The sequence below is a fragment of the Narcine bancroftii genome, chromosome 1 (assembly GCF_036971445.1).
Source record: "Narcine bancroftii isolate sNarBan1 chromosome 1, sNarBan1.hap1, whole genome shotgun sequence".
NCBI classification, from domain to species: domain Eukaryota; kingdom Metazoa; phylum Chordata; class Chondrichthyes; order Torpediniformes; family Narcinidae; genus Narcine; species Narcine bancroftii.
Window position 1 is genome coordinate 100,874,223 of NC_091469.1, and position 19,969 is coordinate 100,894,191.

At 43.3% G+C, this 19,969-nt stretch overlaps 1 protein-coding gene across 2 annotated transcripts in view; it reads left to right on the plus strand.

Annotated features, from left to right (window-relative positions):
- anapc2 (anaphase promoting complex subunit 2) overlaps nt 1–6,044 on the plus strand; it is a 52,256-nt gene extending 46,212 nt beyond the window's left edge. For both annotated transcript variants that reach the window (XM_069934178.1, XM_069934181.1), the window contains exons 12-13: nt 1,035–1,270; nt 5,641–6,044. In XM_069934178.1, coding sequence (XP_069790279.1) covers nt 1,035–1,270; nt 5,641–5,853 — 449 coding nt within the window. In that variant the 3' untranslated portion in view covers nt 5,854–6,044. The remainder of the gene's footprint in view (nt 1–1,034; nt 1,271–5,640) is intronic.
- Nucleotides 6,045–19,969: the final 13,925 nt, after the last annotated feature.

The window sequence follows — 19,969 nt, forward strand, 5'->3', positions numbered from 1 at the left end:
CTGTAGCGGCTGCTATATCAAGAATCTACATAGTGCAGGGGTGGCCAAACCGCAGCTCGCGAGCCACCTGCGGCTCTTTGACCTTTAATATGCGGCTCGCTGCCAGTTCCCCCCCCCACCCCGCCCACCCAACTCGCGCTGCCGGTCTTCCCCACCCCCGCGCCCACCTGACTTGCACTGCCGGTCTCTTTCCCCCCCCCCCCCCCCGCCGCACCCGCCCGACTCGCGGTGCCTGTCTCTCCCCCCTCCTGCGCCCGCCCGACTCGCGCTGCTGGTCCCCCCCTGATGCGCGCTGCCGGTCCCCTCGTCACTCCTCCCCACCGACACGCGCTGCCAGTCTCCCTCCCCTCGCTTGCCCGACGCATTGTAACTAACTTCCTCTCCCCCAAGTTTACAGATAAAGCCTTATTAATATACTTAATAAAGATGAAGACTCTAACTAGGCAAGGATAGGGAGACACTTCGGGAATGTCGCACCAACGGCGAGAGGCATTGCGCAGCTCTTTATCCTGGATGCTGCCAACTTGATTGAAGCTTTATTTAAACAGCTGCTGTGCCCGGGGCACAACCGGGACACTTCGCTGGCTGAATGTTTGTTCCTAGATTCAACAAGGGGTTGTATGTTGCTTTGGAAAACATTTACAATTTTAAATTTTTGTTTAATTTTTTCATTTATTCTTAATTATCTTAAATGGTATTTATTTAATAATTTCCTCAATTTTTTTTTGCTGGTTGCTTGAATTCCAGATACCGGAGATTTTACTGTATTTGAACCTTGTATCTTTCAAAATTGATATTCATCTAACCATTACTTCAATTGTGTTGGTCATGAAAGCAATCCAAGAGAAAAATTGACTTTTATGACTGAGGAATAATTTCTTTACATTGTTTTTGTATTCCTTCGAGTAGATTGAAAGAATTTTATAATTGTGTATGAGAACATATTGAAAGTTTTAAATAGAAGTAGACTGAAATGAGTTTTGTGCTGAGTGTCTTGGTGTGGAATTTTGAACAGGGTGTGTGTATACCTGCAGGTACATGGACTCTGGATGAGCTCAGTGATGTACTCAAAGTTCCACTCATTGCCCTGAGAAGGAAAATTGCACTTTGGCAGCAGCAGGGAGTCCTAAAAGAAGATCCTGCTGACACATTTACCGTGATTGAGGAAGAACAGAAGGACCAACAGGAGAAAATGGTTCTCATCGATAGTGATGAGGAGGGAGATTCTGCCATGGCTTCCCAAGCTGATCAGAAGGAGGAGGAGTTGCAGGTAGAGCTTCATTTGCCTATAAAAGTAGATCAATACTATACTCTCTTTACTGCACTTTGATATACAGTAATTTGCAAAATCCTTGAACAGGATGAAGCTTATTGGACATCATTGTGCATTTCCATTGGTGTCTATGTCTATTCAATGTAAAAGCTTCTGATGCTATATTTTGTCAAAAAGATATTTATTTTAAATGTTACCTTTATTTATAGATGTGATTATAGGTGCCTAACTTTCTATCGGGGATTCCGAACACTAACAACATCCAAAACGCGGCACTTTTTTTCCGGTAGATGACACCTGCTCATCTAATATGGTTTTTACATACAAGGAACATTAATTTCCTGTAATAAATTAGGATTCCTCCTGAATGGCTGATCACACAGGCAGGGCGTTCACACTGAAAAAGGTTGAATGAGTTGCAGAGATTTTGGAGGCTGGACTGTTGAGGTTGGGGTAGATTGAATAAAATATAACTTAAAAATGTTGTGCAAATATTCTCAGTTTTCAGAGGGAGGACGCTTCCCCCCCCCCCCCCCCCCCAGTCTCCTGTTCCCCATCCCCGCCCCAGAAGAAAGTACCCTCTTTTACCTTCGGTGGAAAGGTGACTCTCGGCCCCCAGCATCCAATGGGAGAGAAGCAGGCTGTGGCTGGCTCAGTCCAGGATCAATGGCTGTCTTCCTTGCCCATAATCCCCCAAGCAGCTGGAACCACTGTGTATCCCTGGCTTTGGGAGCCCACTCATCCTGCACCGAGTTAGCTAAAGCTTCGTGTGGGCACCTCCCTCACCACCAGACCGGCCTTCTCCTCTTTGAGGGGTTGGACGAACACTTCCCTGGCTACTCCAGAGCCACGTCTGCCATCTTGAATGCCACTATCCCATCCTGCGGCTCTGCTCTCCAGGGCTAGGCCTCCGATATCATCAAGGTGCTGTCGGTGCGCCTGCACTGGACAGCGGGAGAGTAGATCAGACTCTTCATCATTCACTTTATCTCCATGCTGGCCATGCACAACACAGCTGAGGCGGTCTCCTGCCTCCTCCCCACTGCCATTCAATGGCAACACCTGCCACATCTGGCGCTTGCTGGCTGGCGATACAGGTTTGGCCGCAGACATCATCCAACTGTTGGTTGCCTTAGAGACAAGTGCTTGTGCCTGGAGACTGGAGCCGAGCCACGCTGCGTCTGCCCAACCCTGGAGCCCCTGAGTGTTCTCTGTGCTCTGAAAGAGATGCTGTCCAACCGAGAGTGCGCCGCGGCCGTCAGTGGCCTCTACCTGCGGCTGTTCTGCACTCTGCTGCTGAAATTTGGCACTACCATCCGGGCATACCCTAAGGCGTGCATGGTGTTGCTTGAACCCCTGAGCTGCTCGGCTGAGGCACTGCAGGAATTCCTGGACACTGGCAGCAGTGTCAAAAAGATATTTATTTTTATTTTGACAGGAAGTGGTGGGCTGGCCTACCCTGATGGACCCTGAGCGCCACCTTGAGGAGAGGCCTCTCATGCCGGAGCTCACCTGACCTTGATTGTTCACCTAGTGTCCAGCCTTTTGTCTCTCTTGGCTGCTAGCTCTGAGCAGCTGAAGCCTGCCCCTTTTTGGCCACCCCGTCGCCTCCGACCTCCACCTGGCCGATTCACTGATCGAGAGCCTCCAGTACGGTGCACGTCGAACCATTGCTCAGCCTGGTCACCACCCTCCTGCTCACCCTAGTCAGGATCTCTTCTTCCAACCCCCCCACCACCACTCAGCCAGTCCTAGGGCGCTAAATAGTCTTACACCAACCCTGGGGGGGGTGACAGTCAGCCGTGGGCGGGTACGGGGGGTGGCGATGGATGGCGGGGGCTAGGAGCAAGGGATTTTCTTCAAGGGACTGCCATTTTAATTCAGAAGATTCCGAACAACAGCAGATGTCCACACCTGACGATCCCAGATAATAGGTTATGCTGTGTATATCTATGCTTCCTGGTCTGGAGAAACACTGTTTCGTCTAGTTGCATATTCATAGTCAGATGTAAATAAATTTGGGGGAAAAAAGTGCCATAAAGTGCTTCACAAGCTAAGAACTACTTTTAAATTAGTCCATTGATGTAATGTTTCCTGAAGGTAAACTTTGGCTCTAACTGCAGGAGCTCCACTTCAGCATTGTCCGGAGAGATCTATACGGTATATATTTTTAATATTTAAATTTTTAAAAACCATAATAACATCGATTATAATAAATTCATATACAGAAAATATTCAAAAAACCCCCCAACCTCCCTCTCCCTCCTCACTAATACCCACCTTCCTCCCCCTATATATACCCACTAAAAGGAAAGAAGAAAGACCACCATATACAAATATTCAACTTTTCAGCGGTGAAAAGCAAGATGCCACACCAGAATGGATTGAGAGATCAAACCTTCAAACCAAGAATTTTTAAATATGGGCTCCATACTTTTACAAAAAAATTATATTTATCCATCAAATTATACATGATCTTTTTAAGAGGGATACAAGATTTAATTTCAGTTTGCCGTCTTTGCATTCCTAAAATTAAGTCAGATTTCCAAGTAATTACCAAACATTTCTTCGATACAGCCAAACCTAAATGTAAAAATTCAATTTGATACATAATCAATCTTAATCTTAAAACAATACTCTTAATGTTCCTAATAAAAACAACATTGTATCGAACGGAATTTAAACTTTTAATACTTTTTCCAAAAATAATTTAATGCATCTAAAAGGTCTTAACGTTAGAACAACTCCAATTCAAATGAAAAGAAGTACCAATCTCTTTAACACCTCTAAAACACGAACTATTAGTCATATTATCACTACATAAATTTCTCCAAAAGTTTTCATCTTGCTTTCTATTCAAATCAGTTTCCCATTTTAATCTTGATTTATGAATATTTGTTTTAGACATTTTATTTGATAATTACTTATACATTTCAGAAATAAATTTATTTGTTTCTCCTTTAGTAAGTAATAACTCCAAAGCAGATTGTCTAGGTAATTTTAAACTATGACCTAACTTTTCCTTTAAAAAAATATTTTACCTGATAATAATAAAAAAAAAGTATTACTAGGAACCTCAAATTTTTCCCTCATTCGATTAAAGGATACAAATTTCCTCGCTTCAAAACAATCTTCAACTTTTAAAATCCCCAGTTGAATCCATATCTTCAAAAACTGATTATTGACAGTAAAAGGAAAAAGCTCATTTTGATATAAAGGCATTTTTGATGAAATCTTACCTTTTCCACGTATCTCATCAATTTTATTCCATATTTCAATTAAATGCTTCAATATTGGCAGATCTCTACCAATTTACAATTTTGAGTTCCATTTATACATTTCTCATCAATTTTAGCTAACTCTATATTTGCCCAAACTAGGGATTTATTTAAGTCAAACATTCCACTAATAAATTTTAATTGTACAGCTTTATAATAGTTTTGAAAATGTGGAAGTTGTAAACCACTCAATACAAATTTTCAAGTTAATTTCTCAAAGGGTATCCCAACCATTTTCCCTTTTCATAAAAAATTTCTTAAGAATTGAATTAAGATCTTTAATTTTTTTTGAGGTATTAGACAAGGAATAAACTGAAAAAATATTGAATACTTGGAAAAGTATTCCATTTTAATACATTCCTACTTAAGCCATCTTTAATTTTATTAAATAACGGTAAATAATTTAACTTCTATAAAGTATCTAAATTTCTGTCAATTTTAATACCTAAATATTTAATCGAATTTTGTGTCCCTTTAAATTGAGCAATTTATTTATATCAATCATAATCTCCTTCATCTAACAGAGTAACTTCACTTTCATTTCAATTAATTTTATAGCCAGATATTTCTCCATAGTCTTGTAATTTTATTATATAAAGAAAATAAAGAATTTTCAGGATCTGTTAAATAAATCAATACATCATCAGCAATTTAGTTAATGAAAAAGAAGAAATTTTTCCATTAGTAACCACTCTCGCCAAAGGATTTCTATATAAAGTCTTAATCCAATGAATAAATATTGACCCAAATTGAAATAATCCCATTCTAATCTATCAAAAGCCTTGTCGGCATCTAATGATAAAATTAAAGCTAAATCTGACTTCTTCTGAGAGAAATTAATTAAACTAATTAATTTAGCAAAATTATCAGTAGAATATCTTTTTCTAACAAATTATACTGAACACGTTGAAGGTGCTATCAGATTCTTTCTAGACTCTAGTGGAAAGAGCCATGAAAATGCAGGATAGCGGCGCTGCTGCAGAACTGGATGCTAGCGTGAATTTATGGTTTGAGGAGTCGGAATAATAATCATGCGCATGATATTTTCTTTTCCTTTAAGTGAAGCTGAATCTAAATTGTGTTTTGCAGCTTTTCTGGACGTACATTCAAGGTATGTTGACAAACCTTGAAAGCTTACCACTGGAGCGTATTCACACCATGCTCAAGATGTTCGTAATGACTGGTCCGGTATTGACTGAAATTGACATGCAGGAACTTCAGGCATTCTTGCAGAAGAAAGTGAAAGACCACCAGCTAGTTTACTCTGGTGGGGTTTATCGGCTTCCTAAATCCAACTGCTGAGACAGAGAACTTGTAAACAATAGGGGACTTTGTTTTTTTCCCCCTGTGGATTAGATTTATACAAGGTTTTAGTCTGATTTAAAAGTGATGAGCAATTTTATATCCAAAAATGTACCTGCTGGATTGCAACATGGCAATAGATGCCAACTGGTCACTAACAACATCTCTTAAATTAAAAATCTTTAAACAAACATACATGTTTGATTATGGTTTTTGTTCACTGTTTTGCTCTTCTATATTTATTATTTCTTTTTTCAATTTAATCTATTTTCATATCTACAAAGCATTACAGCATTTTTGGCATAAAAGAAAATTTGACGAGGAGGTTCATGAGGCCTTGGTGAAAATTTGAAATACCAATGAGATTGACTGGTTCTTGAATACTGATAAAAATCAAGAACAGGTACTGGAAATACACATTAAAAATGAAACCTAGGAGAAACACTCAACAGTTTGGGCAGCATCTTTGAAAAGGGAAATGAGTTGACCTTTCAGATTAAAGACAGTTTGAGAGACATTGACTCATCTTTCCACATACTAATCTGATGACTTTTTCCAGCCTTTTTTGCTATTATTCCTGGGCACTGATTAATTTTTTTTCTGAATGAGCCATATAAAAGATTACTGTTTCCTCAGTAACAGTTCTACCCCTTAAAGGAGAACAGAAAATTATCTTTGAAATTATCCTCTCCACAGCTATTTTAAGGTCATTCAAAAATAATTGAGAACATTACAAAGAAGGGAACCTTTGCAATATGTATTGCTCCAGCCTTAAAGAAGACACAGTTAAGTTATGTTCCTATAAGAGCGCAGGGCAATCCAGTTAAAGCTGAACTGTTGTGTTAAGAAGACGCAGAATAAGATCAAGAAGCAAAAAAAGGACTATATGACCCTTGTTTAAAACCACTGGGGACCAAGCTGATGATAGAAAAATCATCAACCTCGCTCCCACTGAGCGAAAGTTATTAGGGATCAAACATTTTATCAATATTATTAAAACTTTCTTCATTGATTAAGTTCAAGTGTGTTATCATCCAGTTGTTCAAGTACCAACCCAATGAAACGGTGTTCTCTGGTCTTCAGTGCAAAACATGCAGACACACAACCCAACATAACGCAGATGCAGACAAACAATACATATGCAGGACAAATATACACATATAAAAATAAATAAATATTGTTTAGTAAATATTAGAGGCTTGGATGCTTAGTGTGAGCAGTTCCTTTGGTGATTTAGCATTGTAACTGCCCGTGGGAAGAAGCTGTTCCTCAGCCTGGTGGTGCTGGCTCTGTGCGTAACTGGCCAAGTCACTCTCAATAGAACTCCTGTAGAAGCAGTCACTTTTGTGTCTTCCTGACAAGTGATCAGTTGTTTGTTAAGTGATGTCCAAGGAACTTGGTGCTCTCCATAACTAGGTTATTGACGTGAATGGAGGGTGGTCCTTCCTGACTCAATGCAACAAAAAACAAAAGCCAATGCAATGAAGGAGTAATATGTAAGATGAAAATCTGTAGATTCTAAGTACAGTACAACTTCGATTATCCAAAATCAGTTATCCAAAATATTTTTAAAATTTTGGATAAATGAGGATATCGGAAACAAATCAGAAATCTTCATTTATTGAAAATTTTTTCGAAGCCAAACTGACCGTGGACCTTGAGCTCCCGATGCTGGCAACAGCTGACCTTGGGCTCCCAACAGCAGCAGGGACCTCAACCTCCCAGGCAGGAGCAGGACTCTCGGGCTCCTGGCCCAAGTGGGGCCTTGATGGGGAAATGTTGGTTATCGGTTGTAGCCAGCATTTTTTTGGGTGAGAAACTTATTTTAATGCTTAAAAAGCCTTACCTTGTTCTTTGTTATTGTATAAACACTGTTACAAAGTGAATTGCTGTTGCTACTGGGCTGATTTAAAAAAAAATGACCAGTTCTCCGGGGGAAAAAAAACGTTTATCCGAAATGGGCTCGTTCCCTACCATTTCGGATAATCAGTGTTGTACTGCAATTTGGTAACTAGCAAGTTTGTAAGAGAACAAATATGAGTAAATGGATTCTGAGTGCAACTTTATGTCAAATGTTAAAGTCTGATGTTTCAGAGTTCACTTAATGTTATTTATGTGTAAAATCAGAAAACTGGAGAGGATATTGTATCTCCAGAAAAGTGTTAAATGTAGTCATTATCCTTTCAGTCTTCTAAAACTTCAAAATAAACACTTCTAATATAAATTCAAAATCTTGTTACTTAAAAATTATTCATGCCCAGCAGTGGTGCTGTTCCTCTTCTGTTGATCTGAGTTGGTATTTTAATTTGCCATGAAGTTCTGGAGACGGATGAATTCTCATCCATCATTCTTATCTGCCTTCTAAATTAAGGAAGCGGTCAAAGTTTCTAGACCTATAGTAAATGGAGTATCCTGTGGTGAATGAAATATTCTGCAGTCAATTTCTGGGTGTCAACATCTCTGAGGATCTGTTCTGGAACCTCCATGTCGATGCAATTACGAAGAAGCCTCACCAGCAGCTATACTTTGTAAGGAGTTTGAGGAGATTCAAAGATTCTCGGAAACTTCCTCATGTGAACCATGGAGTGCATTCTGGCTGGTATGGAGGTGTCCACAGTCAGGACAAGAAAAACTCGAGTGTTATGAACTTGGCCTGTGACATTATTGGTACCAATCTTCTCTCCATTAAGGACATCTACAAGAGGCGGTCTCTTAAGAAAGTAGCCTCTATCCTAAAGGACCCCACCACCCAGACCATGACCTCTTCACTCTGCTACTATCGGGAAAATGATAAAGGAGCCAGAAGACGAGTTCTCAGAGCACAAGGAAAGCTACTTCCACTCTGACGTCAGATCTCTGAATGATCAATGAACTACCTTACTTTTTCCTTTACTATTTTTATCTATTTTGTAACATGGTTTTATATAAAACACTTGCACTGTGATGCCGCAAAACAAATTTTGTGACAATAAATTCTGATTCAGAGAATTCTGGTTTTGAATTAAGTATCCTGAGCTCCATACTCAAGAATTGTTGAGCATTTCTCCATTGGATTAATTTGTCGTGTTTAATAAGTATAAGAAATAGGAGTCGATCATCTGTCTCTGCCATTCAGTAAGATCAAGTTTGATTTGGGCATGGACACTTCTCCAGTTACCCACCCCTTCCCCATGATCCTGTCTTATGTTGTTATGAAAGAAATCCAGTGTGTTCATTCTTTCTCAGTACTTATAACCTTGCAGTTCTTCTTCATCCAATTCAATTGTTTTGTGTTGCGAGTCTCATTCTTTAATATGTGGCCAGACATGCAGTCAGTTCCCTGTATGTTCAAGACTCACTCCAAACTCAGCATACCTGATCTTTTCAGTCCATTCCTTCCAAGGGAAAATACAAATTCCAAGCCAAGTAGCACAGAAATAACTATTCAGTCCCATCCCCTTTCCACTGCCCTTTTTGTGCATCATTAGAACCCTATCCTTCTAGGTCTTGTTTAAGTACCTGTTAAATGTACTAATTGTGTCTGAACCCTCCACCTCCTCTGGCAGTCCATTCGATTTTCTGTGTAAAATATAACTTGCCCATTCCTCTCGCTGTAAAATGACGCCCTCTTGTTTCTGATACCCCTATCATGAGAAACAATTTAGACAAAATGCCTTTTCCATCCCTAATTTAATGTATTATATGTCTATCAATTCATCCCCCACCCCTAGCTCCCTTTATGGCCAGTAAAACAAGTCCAGTCTATCCAGTTGCTTCCTAGAACTAAAGTCCTCCAATCTGGGCAATGTCCTGGTGAATATCTGCACTCTTGGCAGTCCAAACACAACCTTCCAATAGTGGGGTGACTAGAACTGCACACTTTACTCTCTGTGGCAGAAAAGTCGCAACGTAATGTCTCAACTCTTGTATTCTCTGGCCTAACCTATGAAGCAGGCCACTTGCCTTCTTGCATGCCCACTTTTGATCTGTCAACAACAAATACTCAGAAGAATGATGCAGAAACTTCAGTGTCAACCGAGTTAAACACTTGGCTGGGTCTGGCTGCTGAGAGTGAAGTCAAGGCAGGGAATAGCAATTAGACTGTAAGCTTGGTGCCAGGCTCTGAAGGAAATGCATCCACTGAGGGACAAAACGGGTTAGAGTTTGACACTGAGCCAAGGGGGAGGCACAACCAGCTGCAATAACAACGTCAAGTGGGACGAGAACAACCCAGAACAGAGCAAGACTGGAGTGTAAAACAGTTGCAGGTAACTAACTCACTGTTTAATGGCAATATAATGAGGTGTGACACTAGAATTTTAATCTGAAAGAATGCAAGTGACAGGAGTATGTTTAATCTGTGTTTCGCATATTTGTAATCTGTTCTTAGATGTAGATAGGAATGTTTAATCTTCAGTGTGTGTGACAGGAGTTTAATCTGAAGGTGAATGTGACTGGAGATTGTTTAATTAGATTGTTTTTAAATGAACCATAACAACTATAAACCTCCCCTTCATCCGTTCCTCCAAATCCCCAGGTTAATATTGTAACCCTGGAGATGATAGGCAAGCATCTTGCATGACTGATACGCACAGAGGCAGAGAACAGTGTTTATCTTCCGGTCTACATTGTCCCCTCTTGCTATTTATTACATTTCTAATTTATTTTGATTATGGACAAGGATCATTTGGCTTTGTTAACTCTTTGCTGTTGTCTCACCACCTTGTGCAATCCAGAGGACATTAAAATACAGCACTGGGCACTCAGAATGAAAATTTTTCAGTTATTTATGGATGTCTTGGAGGCTAAGGTGGGATCTCAGTTATTGACAAATTAAAGTTTGTAATTCAAGTTTGCTGACGACTGAAAGATGGGTGGGAAATGAAATGCTGGATGGAGACTATGATTGACTGAAATAGTTCAGTTGAGCAAGTGAAAAGGTGGCAAACGTGGACAGTGACGTGGTTTTGCAAAGAACTGTAGACTAACTGGATGTTTTAGTGAGGGACCACTAAATATTGGTGTATGGGGAATGTTTTACCAAGGGTTAGGGAGCAAGAGTAAATTAGTCTTGATGCTGTCTGGAGATTTGGCGAGAGCACTCTCCAGGTTTGATCTCCATATGAGGATGTAGACCCTTGGAATAGTTGAATGTGATTGGTTACTGCATGAGGGGATTGTCTTCTAAGGTCTGATTGAATAATGTATAAAATTTCCATATACTATTCCCATATACTATTCCCATACTGACATGTCTATGCCCTCATGCACTCCCAAACTGAGGCCACCACAAATTGCAGGATCAAGGCCTTGTGAAGAAGGCTAATAGCATGTTGGCTTTCATAAAGAGGGGATTGGAGTATAGGAACAGAGACGCCCTTCTGCAGTTGTACAGGGCCCTGGTGAGACCCCACCTGGAGTATTGCATCCAGTTCTGGTCTCCAATTTTGAGGAAGGACATACTAGCTATAGAGGGTGTGCAGCGCAGATTTACAAGGTTAGTTCCAGGGATGGCGGGGTTGACATATGCTGAAAGGCTAGAAAAACTGGACATATCCGATGGAGTTTAGAAGGATGAGGGGGGGCATGATTGAGGTATACAAAATCATCAGGGGGATAGACAGGGTGAAGTCTGATTACTTGTTCCCAATGATGGGGGAGACGAGGACTAGAAGGCATAGTTTAAGAATACAGGGTAGGCCCTTTAGGACGGAGATGAGAAAACATTTTTTTACCCAGAGAAGTGTGAATCTGTGGAATGCTCTGCCACAGAGGGTGGTAGAGGCAGATTCGCTGATTATGTTCAGAGAGTTAAATAAGACTCTAGTGGGCAAAGGAGTTAAGGGTTATGGGGATAAGGTTGGAAAGGGGTACTGATGGTAGTGATCAGCCATGATCTGTAAAATGGCGGTGCTGGCTCGACGGGCCAAAGGGCCTACTCCAGCTCCTATTGTCTATTGTCTATTCCAACTGGCTCTCTCCCACCAGGTGATTGAATTGATGTTCACAATTTACGTTAACCCCCTTTCCCAAATCTTTCTTTCTCTTTCCTTAATCCTCTATCTCCTTTCCTCCAGCTTCCCACCCCTTCTTCTATCATAGAACTATAGAACATTATAGCCCTTCTCGTCTTTGCTGAACCATTATTCTGTCTAGTTCCACTGACCTGCACCTGGATCATATCCCTCCATACTACTCCCATACATGTACATGACCAATTTTTTTCTTGTGTCAAAATTGAGCCTGCATTTACCAATTCAATATGCAACTCATTCCACTCTCTCACCACACTGTGGATGAAGTTCCCTTCAAACCTTTCCCCTTTCACCCTAATCCATGTTCTTTACTTTTTATCTCTTCTAACAGTGTTACAAGCCTATTTGCAATTCCTCCATCTATACCCATCATAATTTTGTGTACCATCAAATATCCTGGGAATAAAATTCTAATCTGTTTAACCTTCCCCTGCAACTTAGTTCTTCAAGTCCCGGCAATATCTTTTAAATTTAAATATATACTCTCCTCAGCACTCTTTCAATCTTATTGATCTCCTTCCTGTAGTTACGTGATCAAAACTACACACAATACTCCAAATTTGACCTCACCAATGTCTTATACAACTTCAGATAATTAACCTTGATGCTCTCTGCCAAATCACTTCTCGGCTTCTATCTCTTCTGCCTTCCCACCTGTATCCACTTAGAACCTAATTACCTGTTGGCCTCTGCTCTTCCTGCCCCATCATCTCTCTCTTCTCCTCCTCCCCCACCATTTTATTCATGCCTAATTTTGCTTATGCCTGACAAAGGGCCCAAGCCTGAAACATTGATTTCCCTTTACTTCCTAAGGATCTGCTGAGTTTCTTCAACATGTTTATGTATTGCATTTGACTCCAGCATATGCAGACTATCAGGTATCCAATTCCACATGGTCTCATCTTCCATCCACAGAGAGAAAATACATCTTCTCCTTTGTGGATGTCCCACTGTCCTCCACCCTTTCCTGTCGGTTTGAACCATGGGTCCTGTGGGATCAGCTCAGACACTAACTTCTCACAAGCAGTGATGTTATAATGATCCTCTCTATGAGCAAGAGGTGATTGTTGGCTTGATCTGAGGCTAACTCCACTGCTCAGACACTAACTTCTCACAAGCAGTGATGTTATAATGACCCTCTCTATGAGCAAGAGGTGATTGTTGGCTTGGTCTGAGGCTAACACCACTGCTCAGACACTAACTTCTCACAAGCAGTGATGTTATAATGACCCTCTCTAAGAGCAAGAGGTGATTGTTGGCTTGGTCTAAGGCTAACTCCACTATTCAAAATAATGTCATTGGATCTTTTTCGTGGACCTGAAAGAGCAATTAACTCCTTCCCCCAGAAATCCCAGTGTTCAGGTCTTCAAAACTTGGTTTTCGTGACCCTTGAACTTGGAGGTGGGTGCATTATAACTGAGCTCCACTACCTCAAAAAAGAAGTGCCAGCTTTGGGTATGTTTGTGAAATCACAGGTGATGATGGCGTATGCCTTCTCACTGAGCTTGAGTGGGTCCATAACACTGGACAATAAATGTTTTCAAAAGGTTTGCTTCCTGAAAAAAAATATTGGGGATTAAGATAGACAACTTCAACCTGAACACAAAAATAATTTCAGATCTGTTGTATCATGTATGAAGTCAAAGAAATATTTAATTAATTTTAATTGAATTTAGCTTGCTTAATTGTCTTATGTGGTTGAGCCAAGCTCTCAGGATGACTGCACGTATAGCACAACAAATGTGAGGAGCCCAGGGTTTTGGCCACCAATTTTACAACCAAAATAGAGTTCAATGCTGTGTCTTTGAGCCTTAAGCGTATACTCGGCACAAATATAACAATGTATTGCAGCTGTTGTGACATTGATGAGACCTTTATTGAATCTTTCTGAATACAATAAATGTCATTTTTTGTTAAGTACACTCACCATTCTATTGACTGAAGAACGTCCATCAATATGTGCTCAATCTATGTCAATGTAATGCACAGTATCTGCATATGTGAGCTGTATATATAACCTGACTGCATCTATCCTGACTAAGCATGCCCTGATCTAAGACAATATTTACATAGCAACTGCATGGAGAGCACGCCCAGGCATGCTTGGACTGAATAAAATAGCTTGCTTTGTGTGCAATATACCAGTAGACTTAAAATAGAACAGGAAATCACAAAAATAGGTTATATCTAAAAGGCGGTATGTGATTGGAAAATTTAAGGCAATTTTTGTGATACGCAACCCAAAAGTGTTCAGGAAGGTGTTTTTAAAAAAAATGTACTGGGATCAATGGGGTGTAAATTGAGCAGCATGTAGGGCTGAATTGGCTTGTTGCAGTGCTGTATGAATAAAAATGTTTTTAAAAAGGAAGTAAAATCTTAGTTAGCCAGTGTAATTAACCTTAACCTCTGTTCCTTTTGGTTTATATTCTACTATAGGCCGCCCCATTTGGACAAGAGCCAGCCCACTAAAGGAAGTACACCTGCCTGGAGCGAGAGTGTGAAACCATCCCTGCTTTCTGCTGTGGAACACCTAGTATAGCTGACAGTATGGAATCTGTACAGAATCTCACTGGCCATGTCTCTAATTCTGAAGGACCAACACATCATCCAGATCAGTTTAGAAAATCCTCGGACATTATCCCTAAATTTAGGATTACACGGTTCTTTCATTGGAGCACAACAGCAGGAAGCAAACTAGTGGCACACCAGAGGTTAGAATCTTGCAAGACTGCTTTTCAGGACCTAGGCCCTTGCAGCACAGTGGCTCTACCCTGTGTTATGTTGTTTCTGGTCCTGGGCCTCTTGCTGCTCTTCTGGAATTATTATTGCACCATTGTTCAGCATGTCTGTAGCAGCTGATGGATAATATCACTCCAAGTATAACCAGAACAATCAAAATAACAAGAACAAGCTGGGATAATAGATTCAAAATTGTATCTTAATTGTTTTTATTGTCTAATCCTAAAATCTGTAACTGGCTTGGCCTTTCATGTTCCCCAGATGAGGATGACACTCTGGAGGGAAGCCTCATCCTTTCTCTCCAGTAACTTTACACTTGCATTTCTATATCACCTTCCAAAACCGCAGGATGCCTGAAAGTATTGTAATCAATGACGTAAGTTTCTAATAGTGACTGATGTACGTGTGTGGATGGGGATCACACAGCTCCTCTCTTGGTTTGGCCTGCAACCTTCCAGATAGGCTAAAACCAGTGAAGGCTGTGAACCAAACTGTCCAGAACTCTCAAGTTTATTTAAAATGAACACAGCAACAAATATAAGCTATTAGAAATATTGTAAAAATATAACCTTCCAAAGAATTATATGATGTAAAATACAATATAGTGCCTTGTGTGGTTTTTGACTTTATAAATGCCCCAGTCCGGGCATAGGGTAGGCGGCGGCGGCCCCGATCCGGGCAAGAGCGAGGGGGAGGTGGCAGCCCCGGCCTCGGTCGAGTGAGGCAGGCGGAGGCCCCGGTCCGGGCAGAGAGTTGGAGGCGGCGGCCCCAGTCCGGGCACAGGGAGAGCAGCGGTGGCCCCGGCCCCGGTCCGGGCAGAGGGTTGGCGGCGGCGGCCCCGATCCGGGCAGGAGCAAGGGGGAGGCGGCGGCCCCGGCCTTGGTCGAGTGAGGCAGGCGGAGGCCCTAGTCGGGGCAGAGAGTTGGAGGCGGCGGCCCCAGTCCGGGTACAGGGAGAGCAGTGGCGGCCCCGGTCCGGGCAGTATGGACTGACCTAAGAGGGGAGGCAGACCCCTCCAGCCCAGGTAAGAAACCTGCATAGGAGAAGGCCACTCCGATATAAAACCTACGACCCAAGGACCTCGCTGCCACGTCCCAGCTTGCTTGGCCATGGCACACGAACCATGGGTGTAAAGGGTTGGGCCAGTACTGCGCGCACTGCACTCCACCTAAAAGCTCCTTTGCGCAGGCCCGAGGACAGGTCCACGTCCTCCCCCTCCACGTCCTCCCCCTCCACGTCCTCCCCCTCCACGTCCTCCCCCTCCACGTCCTCCCCCTCCACGTCCTCCCCCTCCATGTCCTCCCCCTCCACGTCCTCCCCCTCCACGGCAAAAGATGCTCACAAACTCAAGCTAGCATGCTGGAACATCAGAACCATGCTAGACAAGGCTGACAGCCACCAACTTGAACGTCGGTCTGCCCTCATTGCACATGAACTCCTCAGACTTGACATCGACATAGCCGCTCTCAGTGAAGTCCGCCTGGCAGATGTAGGCAGCCTCCAAGAACGCAGCGCGGGCTACACACTCTACTGGTCTGGCAAGCCTATGGATGAATGACGCCTATCTGGTGTAGGCTTCATGGTCAAGAACTCCATTGCCTCCAAACTTGAAAACCTCCCGACAGGCCACTCGGACCGGATCATGTCCATGCGACTCCCCCTTCAAAACAAGCGTCGCATCACCCTCATCAGTGTCTATGCTCCAACCCTCCAGGCGGAACCAGCAGAAAAGGACAAGTTCTACACTGACCTGCGCAACCTCATTCAACGCACCCCTACAGCCGACAAGGTTGTCATCCTTGGCGACTTCAACGCTCGCGTCGGCAAAGACTCAGAAACCTGGCCAGGAATCCTGGGCAAGCATGGCGTCGGCAAGTGCAATGACAATGGGTGCCTCCTGTTGGAGCTCTGCGCAGAACAGCGGCTTGTCATTACAAACACCCTTTTTCAGCAGAGGGACAGCCTGAAGACTACCTGGATGCATCCCCGATCCAAACACTGGCACCTCCTGGACTACGTCCTGGTGCGAGAAAGAGACAAACGAGATGTGCTCCACACCAGGGTCATGCCCAGCGCGGAATGCCACACTGACCACCGGCTGGTTCGCTGCAAGCTCAACCTTCACTTCAAGCCAAAGCCCAGGAACAGTAAAGCCCCCAGAAAGAGGTTCAATGTTGGAAACCTGCAGTCAGACCAAGTGAGAGGAAACTTCCAGGCAAACCTCAAAGCAAAGCTCGAGGATGCAATCCGCCTCACGGACTCGTCCCCTGAAACCCTCTGGGATCAGCTGAAGACTACCATATTGCAATCCACTGAAGAGGTACTGGGCTTCTCCTCCAGGAAAAACAAGGACTGGTTCGATGAAAACAGCCAGGAAATCCAGGAGCTGCTGGCAAAGAAGCGAGCTGCCCACCAGGCTCACCTTACAAAGCCATCCTGTCCAGAGAAGAAACAAGCCTTCCGTCGCGCATGCAGCCATCTTCAGCGCAAACTCCGGGAAATCCAAAATGAGTGGTGGACTAGCCTCGCCAAGCGAACCCAGCTCAGCGAGGACATTGGCGACTTCAGGGGTTTCTACGAGGCTCTAAAGGCTGTGTATGGCCCCTCACCCCAAGTCCAAAGCCCGCTGCGCAGCTCAGACGGAAAAGTCCTCCTCAGCGACAAGATCTCCATCCTCAACTGATGGTCAGAACACTTCCAATCTCTTTTCAGTGCCAACCGCTCAGTTCAAGATTCCGCCCTGTTCCAGCTCCCTCAACAGCCCCTAAGGCTAGAGCTGGATGAGGTCCTCACCCAGGATGAGACATATATGGCAATTGAACAACTGAAAAGTGGCAAAGCAGCAGGAATGGATGGAATCCCCCCAGAGGTCTGCAAGGCTGGCGGCAAAACTCTGCATGTCAAACTGCATGAGTTTTTCAAGCTTTGTTGGGACCAAGGAAAACTGCCTCAGGACCTTCGTGATGCCATCATCATCACCCTGTACAAAAACAAAGGTGAGAAATCAGACTGCTCAAACTACAGGGGAATCACGCTGCTCTCCATTGCAGGCAAAATCTTCGCTAGGATTCTCCTAAATAGAATAATACCTAGTGTCGCTGAGAATGTTCTCCCAGAATCACAGTGCGGCTTTCGCGCAAACAGAGGAACTACTGACATGGTCTTTGCCCTCAGACAGCTCCAAGAAAAGTGCAGAGAACAAAACAAAGGACTCTACATCACCTTTGTTGACCTCACCAAAGCCTTCGACACCGTGAGCAGGAAAGGGCTTTGGCAAATACTAGAGCGCATCGGATGTCCCCCAAAGTTCCTCAACATGGTTATCCAACTGCACGAAAACCAACAAGGTCGGGTCAGATACAGCAATGAGCTCTCTGAACCCTTCTCCATTAACAATGGCGTGAAGCAAGGCTGTGTTCTCGCACCAACCCTCTTTTCAATCTTCTTCAGCATGATGCTGAACCAAGCCATGAAAGACCCCAACAATGAAGATGCTGTTTACATCCGGTACCGCACGGATGGCAGTCTCTTCAATCTGAGGCGCCTGCAAGCTCACACCAAGACACAAGAGAAACTTGTCCGTGAACTACTCTTTGCAGACGATGCCGCTTTAGTTGCCCATTCAGAGCCAGCTCTTCAGCGCTTGACGTCCTGTTTTGCGGAAACTGCCAAAATGTTCGGCCTGGAAGTCAGCCTGAAGAAAACGGAGGTCCTCCATCAGCCAGCTCCCCACCATGACTACCAGCCCCTCCACATCTCCATCGGGCACACAAAACTCAAAACGGTCAACCAGTTTACCTATCTCGGCTGCACCATTTCATCAGATGCAAGGATTGATAACGAGATAGACAACAGACTCGCCAAGGCAAATAGCGCCTTTGGAAGACTACACAAAAGAGTCTGGAAAAACAACCAACTGAAAAACCTCACAAAGATAAGCGTATACAGAGCCATTGTCATACCCACACTCCTGTTCGGCTCCAAATCATGGGTCCTCTACCGGCATCACCTACGGCTCCTAGAATGCTTCCACCAGCGTTGTCTCCGCTCCATCCTCAACATTCAATGGAGTACCTTCATCCCTAACGTCGAAGTACTCGAGATGGCAGAGGCCGACAGCATCGAGTCCACGCTGCTGAAGATCCAGCTGCGCTGGGTGGGTCACGTCTCCAGAATGGAGGACCATCGCCTTCCCAAGATCGTGTTATATGGCGAGCTCTCCACTGGCCACCGTGACAGAGGTGCACCAAAGAAGAGGTACAAGGACTGCCTAAAGAAATCTCTTGGTGCCTGCCACATTGACCACCGCCAGTGGGCTGATATCGCCTCAAACCGTACATCTTGGCACCTCACAGTTCGGCGGACAGCAACCTCCTTTGAAGAAGACCGCAGAGCCCACCTCACTGACAAAAGACAAAGGAGGAAAAACCCAACACACAACCCCAACCAACCAATTTTTCCCTGCAACCGCTGCAACCGTGTCTGCCTGTCCCGCATCGGACTTGTCAGCCACAAACGAGCCTGCAGCTGACGTGGACATTTACCCCCTCCATAAATCTTCGTCTGTGAAGCCAAGCCAAAGAAAAGAGAAGAAGAAAATACAGTTAAAACTATGAAAAATTATTAGTTGCAATTCACATCTATTTTCTTAACTCTGGTTCTGAATGCAACTTACCTGTTATTCCTTATATACCTGTACAGGTATCCCATCTATACAGGTGACTAATCTGTCTACAGTTCCCTCACAGGTTGCTGTAAGCAACACTCAGTTTTATAAAGAAAAATCACACCATGACAATTGATATGGACTTTTCCCTTTTGATTGTTACAACTTGTGATTAATCTATCCCTGATTGCCAATTATATTTTTATTTAAATAGACCTTGTTATCAACTTTTGGAGGAACTGTTTTGAAAGCACATTTGAATTTATCAGCACCTTAAAAAGTCAAGTGAAACATTATCTGTTGACGTGAAAATTCCATGGATATCTATTGCATGAATTCCCCAAAACGAGGTTCCTTTGTCATGTAGTACTACAGAAAATGTAATATTGCACAAAATTGGCTTCTGCCTGCCATAAGTAAGGTAGTAAAAGAGTCATCATTAGTGTCCCTTTAGAGTCACTGAGTATCTGTGGATTTGTCTCCAACACTCCTGTAGCTATACAGACTCCTTCGATCCATTGGCAACTCGACCTCCAGATCCAAACTTATGACACGATCAGGAAGCCTTCAGTGCCTAAGTACCTGGAGGATCCCTTCTTGCACAGCACTCTCTTGAATCCTCGTATCAGTATCTGGTTCCCATGAGCCAGTCTCCAGTAGCCTGCAAACCAAGCGGAAATCCCAATCATAAGTTGCC